Below are 17,386 nucleotides of genomic sequence, written 5' to 3'. Positions count from 1 at the left end.
TGTTGCCGTCACTGATGCCCCGCGTTATTACGCTTTACAGAACATTAAGGATTTAACACAAATTGGATTGTTTCAGTATTTAATACATTAGAGCATGTCAGCCGATTCGGTTTGGCAACAGAAAAATTGATGCCACTAAACAACAGAAAACCCTAAAAACAAAAACCCAGAAACAAAACAGTCCCACTCAGCTGATTTAAATACAAAGAGCCTGTCACGTTGGTTCACACGGTCGAGCAGTAGATAGGATTCAAAGCAGTTACAGTCAGTTTCCTTAAGCTGTTGTTGGCAAAATAACTTAATTTGTGCTAAAAAAAAAAAAAAAATCAAATCTTCAAAAGAATGTTAGCTTGTCGTTAAACTGTTGTGTGTCTTGCATGGCAGAAAAACTTACGCCTCATTTGCAAAGTTGCACTTTGATTACACCTTCAAGGTTTAGTTTTCAGTTCGTGCCTCAGTGCACGGACAAATATTATCCAGATGCACTGTTTATGAATTACACACAGTATAACTCAAGCTCCAACTCTGTATAACATTCGACGTGCATGGTTTTTTTTTTGTTAGACCTTTTTATATATGAGGCCATCAGATAGCCAGTGAAGACCCACTTGGATTGCAAAGAGTCTCTGAAAGGCCTTTTTAAAAGTCTGCAGTAACATTTCAGGAGTGGAAAACATGTGGAGTGGTTTTTCAAACACAGGGTAAAAGTGCAAGTGTTCAAAGACATGCTTTGAAATGAGTGAAGAAGGAAAGAGAAATACTGCAGCTCTGGACGCAGTCCTCAGTTTTCCATCTTTGTGTAGTAAATAGTGACAGGTTTTTTTTTTTCAGTTATTCTTTGCGTTTTAACCAGCTCTTCAAATTTACTTACATCCACAATGTTTGCAGTTGGATATATAGCCTGCTGAAAATATAATTTCCAACCAAAATGCAGAATTTACACATTATTCCAATTAGATAACTGTGCAGCAACCAAAGGTAATCTAAAACCAAATCATAAACAATCACAGAGCGAGTACACCGATTTAAGATCCATAGGATTTCAAAACTTTTACACCCGCAAGTTTCATCTAATAGTGCTAAAGTCTCACCTACATACCATTAACATGGAAGCTCAACAACATGTTTCTCTTGATGTCATTAAATACAAATAAATTTGGTTCTCTAGAGACGCTTTGACATGGTCAAAAATAGAGACTGAGCTCAGTAAACATGTAATTCCTTTAAAGAATACTGCGAGCAGAAAACCAGCAATCTGACAGCCTTCTATGTAACGTCCAAGCAGGAGCTACTGCATTAAAAAACAAAACCCTCGATGAAATTTCAAAAAATGGCACAAAGAAAGAAATGGGCAATGAGAGCAGACGTCCTGAAAAAGAAAGAAAAAAGTCCAGTTTCAACCACCACCTTTCCATTCCTAAGGAGTCTGACATGTTGACGCAAGACTTCATTTTCTTCAACCACAAGGACAAGTTAGTTCAAAGGTAGCCACAGCTAGGTCCTCAGTTTATGTGGTAAGAAATCCAGTCTTTTTCACTAAAAAAAACTCAAGCCTCCGCTGTCCAGACAAAAGCATGAAAAATCAAAGGTTCATGTGACCCACAAAACCGTGTTCAAGCTGACCCACAAGTTCTGGAGGAAGACTTCTCCACAAATCTGCCGCAGATCTTCCCCCAGTGTCCCATCCATCCGAAAATGTACCCACCCACCCTCGTGTTCGTAGGGTTCCCCCAGTTAGTCTAGTTGTACTGGAACTTGAAGTGGAAGCTGCCCCCAGATTCAAAGGGGTTGAAATGAAAAGGCCAGGACTGCTGTCCTCCACCTCCACCTTGCTGGTTTTCAGGGTCCAGGGGATCCTCACCAGCATCAAACTTCTGCCTCATTTCTGGCGAAACAGTCGGGAGGATGGAGGCACAAATTTAAGACAGTGAAAGCTTCTGAGTTAGCCTGATTTTTAGGATTATGACACTTTGAACCACTACAACCTCCTTCCATTTTCTTATAAGTTAGTACACAGAGCCTGACAGTCAAGTAATTTTCTTTACCTGAGGAGCCACGAGTTTATTTCTAAATCTTTGAATAAAGGAATAGTTTGACGTTTTGGTAAATGGCTGAATGTGGCCTTTATACTTGATGCACAGACATGAGAGTGGTAGCTCTAAGGTATGTATGTAACCAATTTAGCTTCTCACCTGGGTCGGTTAGGACCTCTTTAGCTGACGCAATGTCGATAAATTTCTTTTCCGCCTCCTTCTTCTCTGCCTCGGACTGGAAGTTGTCAGGATGCCACTGCTGTGCCAGCTTCCTGTATGCCTTGATGATCTCCTGCTTGTTGGCGCTCCTAAGGAAAACAAAGTTGGTGAGAGCGAGTCAGTGGCTTTATAGTGGCTGGATTTGTAGTTTGATGTCAATCACAACAAAACTAAGAGGTTACCTGCTGACGCCGAGGATCTTATAGTAATCCCTCTTACGAGAGATTTTGAGCAGTTTCTGTGCTCGTTCCAGTCCTTCTCTGATATCGTTGCTATCGGCATCAAACTCTCTTGCCTCCTGGTAATCCTCCACCGCTGAAACAAAACAGACATGCAAATGCAAGCTCTTTCTTTATATCTGCAGTTTACTGTCACTGAGAAGGGTGAGTCCTCTTACCTTTCTCGTAGTCCTGGTTGAGGATGTAAGCCTCTGCTCGGTCTCGGAGGACGTTGGCGTTGCGGGGGGTTCTCTGATGGGCCTCTGAGCACACGTCGATTGCCTCCTGAGCCAACCTAATCTAGAGTTGGCAAGAAGCACGAGATGTTTTTATTTTAAAAATCATAATCTCATGTGATGTCACAAACTTTTAACTCACTGAGCGACATTTTATTTGTTTCACATCTTCTGGACCATTTATCAGTCAGAAACATGGCCATCACTTGGCTAGAAATCCATCCTCACCCACCTTGACAAGGCAGAAGCAGATCCTCTCTTTGGCCAGGTTGGTGTAGTATACAACATTAGGCTCCGTTTTCATCACTAATTCATACTTATCAATGCCCTCCTGATACCTAATCGTACGGAGAGAATACATCCGAGGGAGTAAATTCATTCGTTTTATATTTCTGCTTTTTAGAATGTCAGGAAACAAAAAAGATATTAAGAGAGCACATATGACAGGCAACATGCAGATCACCTCTCCTGCTGAATGAGCTCTTCTGCTGAGTCCAGCTGCTTGCTGAGCTTTTTCACCTGCTTGTAATGGCTGAAACACTCTTTGTCATCCTGGTCGAGCTTCAGACACTCTCGAATGTGACTGCACGGAAAAAGATGGACAGATGGATGAGCAGAGAGGAAGGCACACACACCGAGCACAAAGACTGCTCTGAAGATGGAAATTAGCTATTTTGCATGACCCTGCTGAGCAAAGCTCACAAACAAACAAAGCTCACTTGAGTGACTCGTGGTGTTCTCCGAGGCTGTAGTGCAGCATGCTGAGCTTCAGGAAGGCAGCGCGGTTGTCGTTGCGTAGCCTTGTTGTCGGTGTCAGATCCTGGATGGCTTTCTGGGGATCGCCCATTCGGATGTAACACTCCGCACGAAGCTCCCGCGACTCAGGATCCCAGGGAGAGATCTGAATGGGGTGTAATCATGTTATTAGGAGAGTTTTTATCTACACAGCTGAGCACCAGATGCATCAAATAAAAAATACTGATACATTATGTATGTACATAATATAACAACACAGAAAATACAGGGAAAATGTGTTTCCAAAACTACACCCTACCACTAGGATACTGCAATGAGCCAACTTCCATAACCTGACCCTATCTGTAGGCCCCACGACAGGGCTGACACACACCTCGATAACTCTCTCCAGCACAGTGATGGTAGCGCTGTAATCCCCTTGGTGGTATGCAGCATGGGCCTCCTCCTGTAGCTCCTCCAGCTCGTTTGCTTTCATCAGCTGGTCGTGAGCTTCTTCGTGGTCTGGAGAGCGCTGCAGCTAAAAAGGAACAAACAGGTAGATTTCTCCTTTAACAACATCCACTATTCTGGCAAAACACTGAAAGATAGAACTAGTGATTTAGGATGGCAAAAGGAGTCACATATCATTAAACTCACCACTGCCTCAAAGTCTTCCCTGGCCTCCTGTGTGTTGCCCTGCTTTAACAGAATATTCCCTCTTTGCAACCTGGCCTGAAGATGGGGTACCACGAAGAGATAGGATGACAAGAAGAGGAGGTGTGAAAGTGTGAAAGAGAAATCCAGGAGACAGACAGAAACATCACCAGCACAGGGACACAAAATAAGGAAATAATAAACAATATTCTTAAAACCGATGGGTAGTGTCAGGCAGTGAGTGAACAGGTGAACTTACAGCCAAAAAGTCAGGCTTGAGCTGGATGGCTCTGGTCAGGTCTGGCAGGGCAGATTTGGATTTGCCCATAGCCAGGAACACCGCAGCTCGCTTGTAGTAGGTCAGGTAATTCTTTGAGTCTCCCTCTGAAAAACGTCAAGAACTAATCATCAGATTTCAAACCGCTAATATTTTGGCCAAAAAAATGATGTTGGAGCAAGTACGAGAAGGGACAAGAATTATTTGGGCAAAGCCACAGACTGAAAATGTCAGCCAACAGTGAGAATATAAATGTCTGTGTGTCTGGATGTCTGTGTGTGTAACCTTACCCACAGCAGAGTGGTAGTGGGACAAGGCTTCAGCCAGCTGACCGGCAGCCAAAAGTTTGCGGCCCATCTCCAAGTGGTGCTCAATCTCGACATGAGTTGCCCCTAAGACACCTGTAACATAAAACTGTGCTTCAGCCTCACTGGAAATTCATTGCTGACAAAGAGAGTCAGTGTACTTTAACAGCAGACCGTGATCTAGGTTAATTTCCTGTCAGGCTTTTGTAGGTCTAAATCTCTTTTCACATTACGGTCTGGCATCTCTACAATTAGAAAGTTGGGATAAGAACACACAAATTCTCAAAGAGTGAGCTAAACTGTAATCCTATTTTCACATATTTCAGATTAGTAATTCAAAAAAGAATCAATCTGATCACACTCAAGTAGTTAGAACCATTTGTGATTTTCATGTGCATTTAAAACTGCAAACTGCAAAAGTCTAGACACGGCCTAATGCTACGCATTAGATTTCAGACAAGCTCTCAAAGCCAAGTTTATTCTGATTCAAGTATCCAGAGAGGAAGCCATTTAAGAAGAAAATGCTAAGTCAGAATGTGATGCCTTATTGGCCTTATGTTGCTGTAATATAGCGTTTTGGAGTGAGTATAAGACGAAACAAGGACTTTGAGGATGTCACATTGGACTCTGGGAAATTATTAAGGGGGATTTTTCACAATTTTCTGACATTTTGTATCTAAAATGATTGATTAATAAACAAAACTCAACAGAAAAGTCAGCAGTTAAAGTATTTAATTTCACAGTTTTTAGTGAATTTTATAATATTGTATGTTTATTGTATAAACAGGTAAACTTGGATGCTTTAAATTAGAGTGGTATTGATTCATAATGACAGGAAAGAGGTTGGTGGCCCAAAGCAGAGGCTGGGGTTCTTGGTTACGCATCTGTCACTACACACACACTGTACTTGACTATTTCCTTATCTACTGAACATCTTAGATTTAAATTTAGCGTTTATTCCTTAAATTGTTTTTTTATATTAGAACAACGATGAAGCAGTGACTTTTATTTTGGAGGGGCGGGCCACCATGTCACCCAGGTAAGCTAACATTCCGTCACAGTTTGGGAAACTTTTCAGAGCTAGAAACAGAAAACAAGCTGGAAACCTCTGCAAACGTCTGTGCTTGTGCTTGAGGAGGCTTTTTTTTTTTTTTTTTTAACCAGCTTTTTAGCGTCTTACCGTCCAGCTGGATGTCCAGGATGACACACAGCAGTGACAGGGAGCACAGGACCCCGCTGAGTCCGGTCCGCCGACACGACTCCATTGCTGAACTTGTTCACACTCTGACACCGGAACCAGGGAACTTAACGACTCTGCTTCCACGACGAGTGAAAATACCGATTTGATTCATTTAAACGGTGACATTCTTTATTAAATCCACATCGTCTCTCTCCGCCAGACCGAAGGGTGCAACAGCGACGGTGTATTTACGATCCCGGTGTGACAGTAGTCCGTGTGGGAATGCGATGCGCCGCTAAAAGGTTCCCCCCCTTCCCAAAAAATGAAAACAAGACCGTTTAACAGCGTTTTCCCACCTAAAACACAAACAACCGGGATTTACATGAACTTAAAACGCCTACAAGTAATGTGATGATGGATACGTTGAACAGCTGGCGACCTGGACACTTTGTAAACGAAACCTTTCGTCGCCCCCTCCCTTCCTGCCCCACAGTTCAGTGGTTGGTCCACGCGGCGCACATCCGCGTTCGTCTAGAAACGTGGTCTTCTCTCATTGGAGAGGCTATTTTAACTCTGATGGCACTCCCATGATATACAGAGCATCCAGCACAGCAGGCTGCACTGAAAGATGCCCTCCAGATATGATTTAGGATATGTCAAAAAATATTCAGCTCTGAGTTATGTAAAGCGTATGAAACGTTATTCCAGGAAACGGCTGAATTACCACAACCAGGGCCCCTCTGCACAGTGAAGGTCGGACAAGTAACCTATTCACAGTACTGATACTCAAATAAGACTTAATATTGGTTGTTTTAAGGCATAAAATAGAATTGTTTATTATTATTATTATTATTATTATTATTATTATTATTATTATTAGTAGTAGTAGTAGTAGTAGTAGTAGTATAACACACACCGCCCTCCCAGACACACAAAGTAACTTTATTGAAAACAGGAACACAAAGCCAAACTGAAATGTTTAGTATAACACATTTTATTGTGCGTAGAAGTATAAAAACAAACAAACAAAGTACCATCAAAACAAACCACCCTCTTACACAGGTACTATCTATAAAAACTGTACAAAACAACACACACAAATATCTGGATCATCCCACTTTTGACCTTCCCCTCACGAATGTCTAGACGTGTGTATGCAGATCATCACATGATTGAATTTCTTTTAAAATAAGTGACTATATGTAAATGTATTTGTGCTAACATCATGACAGGAACATAAATAAAATCACTGCGAGCATAAAGTACGGTTGTGCATTGAAACAGTGATAAGTAGCTCAGCTTTGTACAACTTTTACAACATTGGTGCTATCATTTCAATGCTATCAGTTTTTACAGAATACACACCTGATATTGTGGTTATATACAGTTCAGTAGTGCTCTGTTACCTCCATCAGTGAGCATTTGATGGACCTTTAGATTTTCCACACAGTCAAAGAAAAAAAAATTTCATCTGTAGGTGTGAAAACTTCAGGACATGTTAGATGCATCAACAAAAACTGGGGTGATGAAAAAGTTGACCCCAGGCATTTGTAAGAGATTTGATCGACACAGTTCTGTTTTCATGTCCTGCTCAAACATAAGCATTTCGGCCGTAAGTGCTGGCGGCCACGCTTCTGGTCGGAGCAGCTCCAGAATACGCAGTTCCCCTGGTCTGATAAGGCAAAGGGCTGTAAACAAGATGGTGAAACCAAAATGTCAGTGAAGTCAACAAACTTGAAACCATTTGATTGCTCATAAAAGCACAGGTGGCTCCATCCATTAAAAACATCCACAATACCAACACCCAAATAATACAGTTTAATGAAATTCAGCCTGCATTAAACTTGTGCATTTCCTACTACTGTTGTTTTTAGTCAGTTCCTCTCAGCACTATTTGCAGCAGTGTCTATTTTTATCACACCACTGGGGGGCGCCACATGTGGCTTTAAGAAGATCGTGACTAATAAATCACCGCATGCCTCTGATCGATGTTCTAGCAGCCCAACCCTTTTGATATTGCACTTGATTACAATTTTATGTCATAAACAAGTTCGTTTGTCAACAAGCGGCAGTGGTAACATCCAGTTTTCAAGGTTCTTTCAATTTCTCTTCAATAGCAAAACAACTGTGTAGAACAGTGACACCATGTTGTATTGTTATTTAGGACAGTTCAAACTGAACTCACTATTTTTCCTCTGTGCCCATTTTGCAGGAGCAGGTCAGGCAGGCTCCTCCTGCGATGGCGAGCACAGCGGAGCACCAGCCGATGTAAAGCCCCTCTCCAATTTCGTACCTGTAACACAGAGCAGAGTGCAGTCAGCCAACATGTGAGCTTCATCTTAGGCCTAAGTAGTCAGCCCTTTCCGGCCCACCCAACCATCACCACTGTCTTACCTTATCCCAGGATAGAATGGGTCAAAGAATTCCTGAGTGATGTTGAAGGCGTACCAGGAGACTGAGATCATTGTGCACACACCTTTTGATAAAAAAGATCCCATAAATATTCTTTAATCATTGAGTGACTCTGCAGTTCCTTTATCTGCTGTATTTATAGGGTAGTGTATTAGGAGGTCATTGTTATCAGTCATCAGAAAGAACTCAAGTTTTCTTGACTCTGGACTTAGTTGCACTCACTTTTTCTTCACATTTTTTGACATTTTGGAATGCATTTCATTTATTTTTATTTTATTTACTTTACCTTGAAGTATGAAAAAGACTCCAGCAGTACCAGCAATCCTCCCTTTAAGCACATAGTTTTCCCCTCCTGCCTTCGAACACTGAATTCCTATCAGGGCCCCCACCAGTCCAAAGGTGCCCAACGCTATCGACGTGATCATCAGGGCACGAGATGCCTGGATGTAGCCTGGAGATGGTGTGGAAATAAACAATCAGCCCCTGAATTCACCATCTTTTACCTGCCATCTCCATTACAAGAGAAAGGGAGACTGGGAAACAGAGGTCTTGTCTGTTGTATAATTATTTTTTTCCAATTTTTTTTCTAAGTTAAAGTGATCAATGATGATTTGTGGATCAGGATTTTAAAGGAATCTTGTCTTTGGAAAAGTGTTGATTGCAAATAGATGATTTTTAGATGAACATACCACTCAAAGCGAGCAGTGAAGGGAACTCCCTGCAGTTATGGACCCCGGTCGAATCTGTCGCACATGACATCCACAAGTTTTCATAGATGGTGGAGGTGGTGATGACGTTCCCGTCGACGGTGGAGGTCTTCCAGTAACGGTTTGGCAGAGCGATTCCCACCATTACCCATCCAATGAACCCCAAAATCAAAGCCACAACTTCCACGATCGGATCCATTCCCCCTCCTTGGTGCAGCAGTCAAACAGAAGTAAATCCAGATCTCTCCAGAAATTTTATAATTCAACACAAGTTTGTTAGATGTATGTATTGGTCAGTGTATGAGAGTGAGTGGTGTCTGTTCTGCCACTGTGAGATGTGTTCAGCTCAGCAGATATGTATAATGATTTATATGACTTGCTTTCTCTCCTCCCCCCTCTCCACACACACACACACACACACACACACACACACACACACACACACACACACACACACACACACACACACACACACACACACACACAGTCTTCTTTTCTTTTTTTTTGCATTTTACACCCCTGAAACTGAACAGGTGTTTATCGGCTCACTCTCAGGGTCCAATGGTCGTCTGTCGCTCTCAATGACACTACACTGTGTATGTTTTCAGGTATGTTTATGAAACATATTCACATTCATATTCAAAATGCATCTGATGACAACTTTTGATCTGGTTTATGGGCATTTTTCTAAGAGTTCAAACTTTATTAGCAATTTATGAAATGTTTTTAGCTTTTTTTTTGGTGATGGACCGTTTTGAAAAATGAAAAGAATTAAGTTTATTTTGCTATTTGCACAAATACACTGCAGTACATGTACACAGTACATGCAATATTGCATATTGTAAGGGCATATTTCACATGGTGATCATAAAAAGATATTACACATAATAAAGAGATAAATGTTGAAATGTGTTGATTTATACCAAAGGTTTTATACTGAAGAGACTTGAACACGGCACCTTGTGAGTTTTATTGTTTTGGTTTGAATAACTCAAGGCCGTAAGACACAAAGTCACAATCACCCGGCGCCACACCCAGCATTTTGTGACAATTGGAAGGATGTCAACATCTGACTGCTTTATTTCAAAGACCAAAGTCACAGCAAAAAGCCACAGACAAAGGTCTGGAGTTACCCCGTTCATCCCATAGTTTCCGTGTTTGTGTGTCTTCATTAATAACCCTCCTGATAGCTGCTGGGTCACTGCTGCCAAACACAGGGCACACAGAGCACACCGAGTTCAACACACTGATAATATTGAGCTCAATCTTAACCTGCATTTCAGACAAGTGTGCAGAGGTCAGGGGATTTGTAAACCAGCAAACTCATTTGTATAAAGGTCAAGAATGAGGCTCCAGAATTCGCCAACAATAAACCTGAACGGAGCAGTTGGTCAGTTTTCTGTAAGGAAGTGAGAGGTGAAGTGTTTGCAAAGGAAAGTTTGAACGTTGTAAATCAGTTGCAGCAACGGTTGTAAAACTGAATCAAAATCTAAATTTAACATTAAGAACGAGGTGACAGTGATTACTCTGTGATAGGTTTACATTTAAGAGAAGAAAACATCATTTACACAATAACGCACAGCAGATTTTTACAACTCTGATTCTTTAATAGGTCTTTTGAGGTGAAGTATTAATACAATACTATGAGTGAATGATGAAATGAGATTACAGACAGCGTCATCATGGAACATTTTATTTTTCCATGATGACAGCAAAGACGAACACATATGGCATCATGAAAAGACTTTACCCGATTCAAGGGTTGGTTTTAATCTTTCTGCAAATGGAATAAAAATATAATAAGCTGTCTGCTTTGTTTCTTCTTCACCTTTATTGTTGTGAACAAACCACAACAATAACAAGTGAGATGTTTCACAGGTTCTACACTGATAATGGAAGCAAGTTTCCCGTCTTTTCCTCTTCCTTTTACTTTTTAAAAAAATTAATTTTTAACTTTTTTTTTTTTGGAAACCCCAAAGTCCATTTTGTAAATGAATCCATTCTAAGAATAATACATTTATTAACATCATGGACACTGTGAGAATATCTGGGGTAATTTTTTAAAGTCCTGCATGGTGGATGTCTCTGAGACTTCAGAGTCATGTTCACAAACACTAACAGAATACATGATTTTAAAAAATCATTTCTTTTGAGGGGCAACCTTCCCTGTTTCATCTGATTATTAAAACCACAGTTACATCTGAACTAACTGGCCTGCCTCATCTACCTCACCTCCACCTGATGTGCTCTGAAAACTAGACCCTGTCTCACCATAAATGTCTCTTTTTATGGTTGAGCTGTTTACAAAGCTCATTTTTACTGCTCACTCGGCTGCTGATGAGTCTTATTACATGTGAATGTCTGTGAAAACAAAGCTTTATGTGATTTTTTAAGTGATACCTGGAAAGGAGGCAATAACTTTTTCATGTGCTTTCCAGGAAAAACTCATTAAAGGGATGTGGGATGAGCATGTGATGAGGAGAGACAACACGGACGACTGCACACAGAGGAGATTCACACAGTTAAAAAAAAAAAAAGTGTGTGCTGGTTTATTTACACAAGGAAGATGAGCAACTACTGTCAAAAAGAAGAAAACTGCAGCTGAAATCTTGTGTTCACAATAACTGCTCAGAGAGGTGTAACAAAAATCCTGCAGTAATACAGAGTGGCAGACAATGAACTGTTGTTCTACTGGATTACACAATAACTTCAAATTACAGCCTGATGACATGTATACAGGAGTAACTTAACCAATACACCCTGTTCCCAGATGTATTCTGCTTCTTCATGGTGATTACACATTAATATCCGTCAGCCATGCGTTAAAACAAGTGGATTGTCACTGACCATTGGCCCTTGTAACTGAAACTCACTGAAGCTGATCTGAATTACACTGACTTTGATGAATCATTGATGTTTAAGTGTGTTTAAACTGTGCATAAAAAAAAGAGTCTGGCTAAACTAAAAGAGTCTGAGGACATTTCCACGGCTGGTTACAGATTAAGTTGCTCCTCTGTTTAGATATCGGATTAATTTTGTAGGACTCGTACCCACCCTCAGGTCTGGTTTTCTCTTTGCATTAACCCACTCAATCACCTCTTTCACACCAAAGAAGATTATTGTTTTCACTGATATGTCCCTGGGGAGTTTCGGTCCTGTCAGGTGGGTTAATGAGTAACACCCCACGAGGACTGATAACACCACACACACCTGATAACTTCAATAAGCCTTCCTGTCATAAAACTGTGCCGGCGACTTAAATCTCCCCAGCGGTCAAGATGTGAGGATGATCGACAGCGAGTGAACTAGTCCAGGTACGTTTTTGTTTAAATGTGTACCTCTCAGTCTTACTGCTAAAGACCCCCAACACTGAAATCATGTTCAGAATGCCTTCTCTTCCACAGTGTCCACCAAGACCTCACTGTAAGTTTAATTGAGTCAATAAATGACAGTGATAAAAGTGGGATTGTATACTGGACTTTGCTCCATCAATAAAAGAATCTTATGAAAATCACTCTGATGAATTGATCCACTGCTGGTTTTCCGGCATTTAGCTCCTTCTTCTTCTTCTCATACAATATCAGGGTTAGAGCCCGAAGAATACGGTTGGAAAAAACATTTCATATAATTAAACTATATTTATATATATATTTGAATTATTTCACAATTCCACGTTTAATGTCACATTTCTGTATTTCTTCATATATGTGGCAGGATTTTTTAATTAATTATTTTATGTTGAACAATTTTGGTTTGACTGTTTCACTTCTTCAGCCGTGCTCTACCAAAACAGTGTGGTGCTGCAACACTGAGGCTTCCTGGGAATATAAATCTGCTCTCAGTTTTAAATTATTTTATTTATTTAACCAGATGGAAAACACAATTCATTAAATGTGGCACAGATAAATGTTTGAAAATGCATATTACATGACAAAATGTATTAATATCCAGAAACTGTTTTGCCTCCCTTAATTCAAAGTTGTATTCAGAACAAATGGAAAGAAACCTCTTGTCTGAAATAAATACAAACCTCTGTCCACTGCCCTCACAGCAGCAGCAGTTTACTGACAGCAGTATGTCAAAGTCCCTGTTACCTCACCAGTAAACAAATGATCCTGTTCCTTTGGGCATTACAAGCTACACTTCCTACTGCACCAGTAACACTTTCCTTAACAACTGTTCATGTCAAAAATAATTAACAATACAATTAAAGAAGCACAACTGCTCTTTTACAAATCATTTTTTTTACACAATGTAAATCAACTTAGGAAGTTTAGGCTGAGGTGCATATTAATTAAGAAATTACTTAAAATTGAGCACCACCTTGTCTATTCTAATTTATTTACACAAGTAATATGAAAGTGCCATGCTATAGTGTGTGAGTAGATAGCTAAGTAATGTCATATGTATAGTAATTTTCGACCCTGTTAAAATATGAAAACAGATTACTCACTGGCATTATTTGACCCCTTAATGTATAGCAGTAAATACTCCACTTCAAACCAATATGTTACATCCTTCATGCTTTCTCCACACAGGTTTTAATTCTCTATGCAAGGGAAGGGTCAGTGTATCAGTCCAGCAAAATGAAGACACGTCTCAGATCAAGGATTAGGATTTGGCAGCTCCCTTTGACACAGCCAAGCCGATGAGTCCCGCTAAACCGGCCACGCCAAGACCGATTCCCCCAACGATTGCCATGCCAACCAAGCCATCTAGATGGCAAGAGGTACACGTCAGGACGTAGATTTATTCACCTCATAACAGGGTCTAATGACAAAAACTAATTCTATTAGAATATATGAGAGCTTTACTCTGTTGGGTAATTACACTTTTACCTTTCTTTAAAGCCTTGTCAATGAGTTTCTCCAAATCCAGTGCTTGCTTGTTCCCTGGCTCGTTCCTCAGAAGGGTCCGGATGTACTTTAGGGCTTTTTCATATTCCTGGAAGAAGAACGGGGGAGAGGGGGAAAAAGTACTCTAAGATCTGTCATAATATGTGATGGCTGTGTTTAAAAATGTAAATTTGTTCATTAATGTCTATGTATTAGCAGAAATGTGTGAAGCTCATTATACAAATGATAAATACTTTTAGTTAAAAAAACCCCCACATATTTAACAATGTTAGAATGGTCAAGACTTTAGAAAAGACACTAACTTTGAGCCTGTAGTTGGCCACCGCAAGATAGAACAAGAAGTCCCGGGAGTCATCCTTTGAGGCTTTCTGAACAAGCTCTACAAGACAAAAAAAATTATCATGACTGATAATTTCTCATTACCACCCTGTCTGAAATTTAGTGACTTTATTTGTACAACAATAGTAGTTAAAGTTACAGTAATATGATAAATAGATAGATACATTTTTACAACGTACTTTATCACAGAATTTTAAGAAATTGTAATACAGAAATACAAAAAATATAATATAATACCTTCCAAGAGCACAATTCCCTTCTTGATATCCTGCGAGTATTTACTCCTGATCAGACACCAAGCATATTCAAACTTTGTTTCTTTGGAGACAGCTCCCTTCAGCAGCTCACTGTTGTATTTCTTTTCAAATTTCTGTCATAACAAAAAACACATATCGCAACTAAATAACGTGAACAGGAAGCCAGTGAAACAGAGACACCGTGCTTTGTCAATATCGTATTTTACTGATTGTGTGTTTTTACTCACAAAGTGTTTTAGCATCAGTCATATTTTATTCTTTCGGCAGAAATAACAAAAACCCCGTGGCCAATTTTTCATCATAAACATGACTATTAGCATTAGCTAGCTAAGTGACGCAACAAAGTACGCCACATCACGTCGTATTTTATTACGGTTTTAGCATTAACCGACTAGGCTGATGTTATTAGGAGCTCAGCGAGAGTCTGTTGTGGGTTAATGTGTATGTTTGATGAGACGAAGAGGTTTTTTAAAAGTGAAAACTTACTAAAAGGTCTTCAGGAGCCACCACATCACTCACAACAGCCTCCATGTTTCCGGAAACAGCTTAGGGACCCGCCCACTTTTAATCACGTGACAGAACAGTTTGCAACGTCATCCTTACGGCTTCGAGTCAAGTCTGTTTCATAATGACAATAATACCAATAATAATGACACAAAAAGCTTTAGACAAGCGTTAAAGAAAAAAAAAGTTTTATTGCTTATTTATGTGACGTTATAAAATGACTATGTAAGCAAAACAAAACTTTTTTTTTGTTTTTTTTTGGCCTGCTTACAGTAAGATCACAGCTTTATTAGTTTTTTGAGAGGTGTGCTGGGGAAAAGGCCATAGGCAACAGTTCACTGAGGCTGGTTTCTTTGTAAGATCCGTCCGGCTTGGTCAAGTATACAACCCAGTCTGATCCAAACTGGTGAAACAGAGAAATGCACAGGAGCAAAGGAGACGATAACAACATGCAAGGTGTAGATGGCATTGAAGACAGGATTTAAGTAAAATTTAAAACTTCTTTAAACCATTTTATTTCCACACAGAGTGAATATTAATAGTTGTTATATTGGCATCAGTATTTGACCTGCCTATAAAATGCAGTGGCTACTGAATTACACAGAAGCGCTGCTTGCTACAGTATTGAAACATGTCTGCGTTAGGGATCCTGGTTTAGATACACTGCAATAATCAACATTATTTTTACATTACAAATTCAAATCAATTTATTTAAAGTATTTTCTATAATACTGAAGTTTTCTTTCTTTAGTGCAGGTTTGCCTTATTCTTCCTCTTTCAAGATACCAGCATTTTTTACTTGTTTTAAGAAAATAAAGGGTTAATATACAATTACAGTGAGAAATAACTTCTTCTAACTTTGCAGTGCATCATGTACTGATCACTGGATAATGATTGTCTGTACTGGTCATAAAAGAGTTGTCTCACCTCCATAAGAACCTGCCGACATGCTCCACATGGCCCTACAAAGCGGTCTTTGATGTCACTACACAGAAGAGAGCAGAGCATAGGAACATGTGCCATATGAAGCTCCTCATGTGACGTCAATGTCATAACACTGAGACTCACCATGTCACAGCGATGGCCGTGAACTGTCTGTGTCCTTCCACCACAGCTCTCTGGATGGCCGTCCGCTCGGCACACACTGTCAGACCGTAGGAGGCATTCTCCACATTACAGCCTGAAAACACATAGAACCCCTGTGTATATATATATATATATATATATAACTTGAAAAACAGTGTAATACTACATAACTTATGAGCATGTAGTACATAAACAATAAAGCAAAAAAAAAAAAAAGTATAAATAGCACCTACAATGTGACAAAAATAATCACAAGGAAGTTGTACTAAAAAAATAAATACAATAGTTGCACATGAGGAATTGGAACTGGGTGGTAGGTAGTTTGTGTATAACTGTCTGCAGATAGAGTTATAAGCAAGAAATACAGTTATTATTGTGCCTAAGTAAAAGTACTTAGTCTCTATCAGCACTGCACTCTTCACTTAGTTTTGAAAGAAGATAGAAGCCACCTGGCGGCTTGTTACCTGTTATTATAGCGCCCTCTGCTGTTAATATGGCAGCACCGACAGGGAACCGGCTGTATGGACAGTATGCCATGTCCCGGGCCTGTAGGCACTTTGAAACGAGCTCTTTAATTTTATCTGCGCATGACAGAATCAAACCGGTATTTAATAAACAAGGTTAGTAAATATTAATGATGAGCCCGATCATATGTGAACTGTAATAAAACAGATTTGCAACAAGGAAACTTTTAGAAGGCTGTTGGAGCGTGTGACAGAGAGGTGGACTTGCCTGTCATTGCAGATGAAGGTTTTGCGCAGTTTTTGATGGACAGTTTTTGGACAAGGTCACCTTTTGCAGATGCACCGTCATGCGACAAACAACTGGATCACTGTCCAGTTAATTTTGTCACTTTGATTTTGAGCCAGGATACCAGGTTTGCTGAGACAAGCGCGAAAGCACCGGAGATCATGACAGCTGCACGGGCATTGTTTACCCTCACGTTATTGGCTGGCTTGACGCAGCGTCACAAACCAGTTTGGGACTGTCATGACCAGATGGCACCAGACTTTTGTCCAAATTTCTCGCGAGAAAAAAAAAACTCTTCAGCATTCCGCCATTGCTGCAAAGTTTAGAGAAAATTGCACAATACTGCACATGTATTTACATTTTGCATTTATTACAAGCTGGAATCCACACCTTTATTTAAAAATATAGGAAAATTGCTTTTGATTCTCGGCTATGAGTAACTTTTGTTAATGCACATATTATACACACATATAATCAGTGGGTCACTGGCCTCTATCTGTTCCATCAGGTTTCAGGACATTGTACCAGCACACACCAGACAGCACACTCAGGAGACTACACATGGCTGCCTCTCTGGATTCTCCCCAACGTGCCATTAAACCAAGCAGTGCCTCTTTC

At 40.1% G+C, this 17,386-nt stretch overlaps 4 protein-coding genes across 4 annotated transcripts; all 4 read right to left on the bottom strand.

Moving 5' to 3' along the window:
* Positions 1-65: 65 nt before the first annotated feature.
* Positions 66-6,333, bottom strand: dnajc3b (DnaJ (Hsp40) homolog, subfamily C, member 3b). The gene is made up of 12 exons (XM_041031183.1): positions 5,858-6,333; positions 4,663-4,773; positions 4,355-4,479; positions 4,099-4,173; positions 3,836-3,979; positions 3,426-3,607; positions 3,170-3,289; positions 2,939-3,044; positions 2,650-2,770; positions 2,435-2,567; positions 2,193-2,341; positions 66-1,885 (listed from the first exon to the last, which is right to left on the bottom strand). Exons 1-12 carry the CDS (start codon positions 5,940-5,942, stop codon positions 1,740-1,742), a joined length of 1,497 nt encoding a protein of 498 aa, XP_040887117.1. The 5' UTR covers positions 5,943-6,333; the 3' UTR covers positions 66-1,739.
* A 1,048-nt stretch (positions 6,334-7,381) lies between these two features.
* Positions 7,382-9,206, bottom strand: cldn15a (claudin 15a). Its single transcript, XM_041031184.1, has 5 exons — positions 8,959-9,206; positions 8,556-8,720; positions 8,252-8,333; positions 8,043-8,150; positions 7,382-7,545 (listed from the first exon to the last, which is right to left on the bottom strand). Exons 1-5 carry the CDS (start codon positions 9,173-9,175, stop codon positions 7,449-7,451), a joined length of 669 nt encoding a protein of 222 aa, XP_040887118.1. The 5' UTR covers positions 9,176-9,206; the 3' UTR covers positions 7,382-7,448.
* A 3,608-nt stretch (positions 9,207-12,814) lies between these two features.
* Positions 12,815-14,987, bottom strand: fis1 (fission, mitochondrial 1). The gene is made up of 5 exons (XM_041031560.1): positions 14,915-14,987; positions 14,409-14,541; positions 14,135-14,211; positions 13,815-13,920; positions 12,815-13,691 (listed from the first exon to the last, which is right to left on the bottom strand). Exons 1-5 carry the CDS (start codon positions 14,957-14,959, stop codon positions 13,588-13,590), a joined length of 465 nt encoding a protein of 154 aa, XP_040887494.1. The 5' UTR covers positions 14,960-14,987; the 3' UTR covers positions 12,815-13,587.
* A 145-nt stretch (positions 14,988-15,132) lies between these two features.
* On the bottom strand, positions 15,133-16,940 carry zgc:103586. Its single transcript, XM_041031294.1, has 5 exons — positions 16,751-16,940; positions 16,483-16,599; positions 16,001-16,112; positions 15,860-15,917; positions 15,133-15,335 (listed from the first exon to the last, which is right to left on the bottom strand). The coding sequence occupies exons 1-5, from the start codon at positions 16,755-16,757 to the stop codon at positions 15,222-15,224; spliced, it is 408 nt and encodes a 135-aa protein (XP_040887228.1). The 5' UTR covers positions 16,758-16,940; the 3' UTR covers positions 15,133-15,221.
* Between the last annotated feature and the right edge of the window lie 446 nt (positions 16,941-17,386).

The sequence above is a fragment of the Toxotes jaculatrix genome, chromosome 23 (assembly GCF_017976425.1).
Source record: "Toxotes jaculatrix isolate fToxJac2 chromosome 23, fToxJac2.pri, whole genome shotgun sequence".
In the NCBI taxonomy this organism is placed as follows: domain Eukaryota; kingdom Metazoa; phylum Chordata; class Actinopteri; family Toxotidae; genus Toxotes; species Toxotes jaculatrix.
This window is presented reverse-complemented; position numbering and strand designations above follow the sequence as displayed.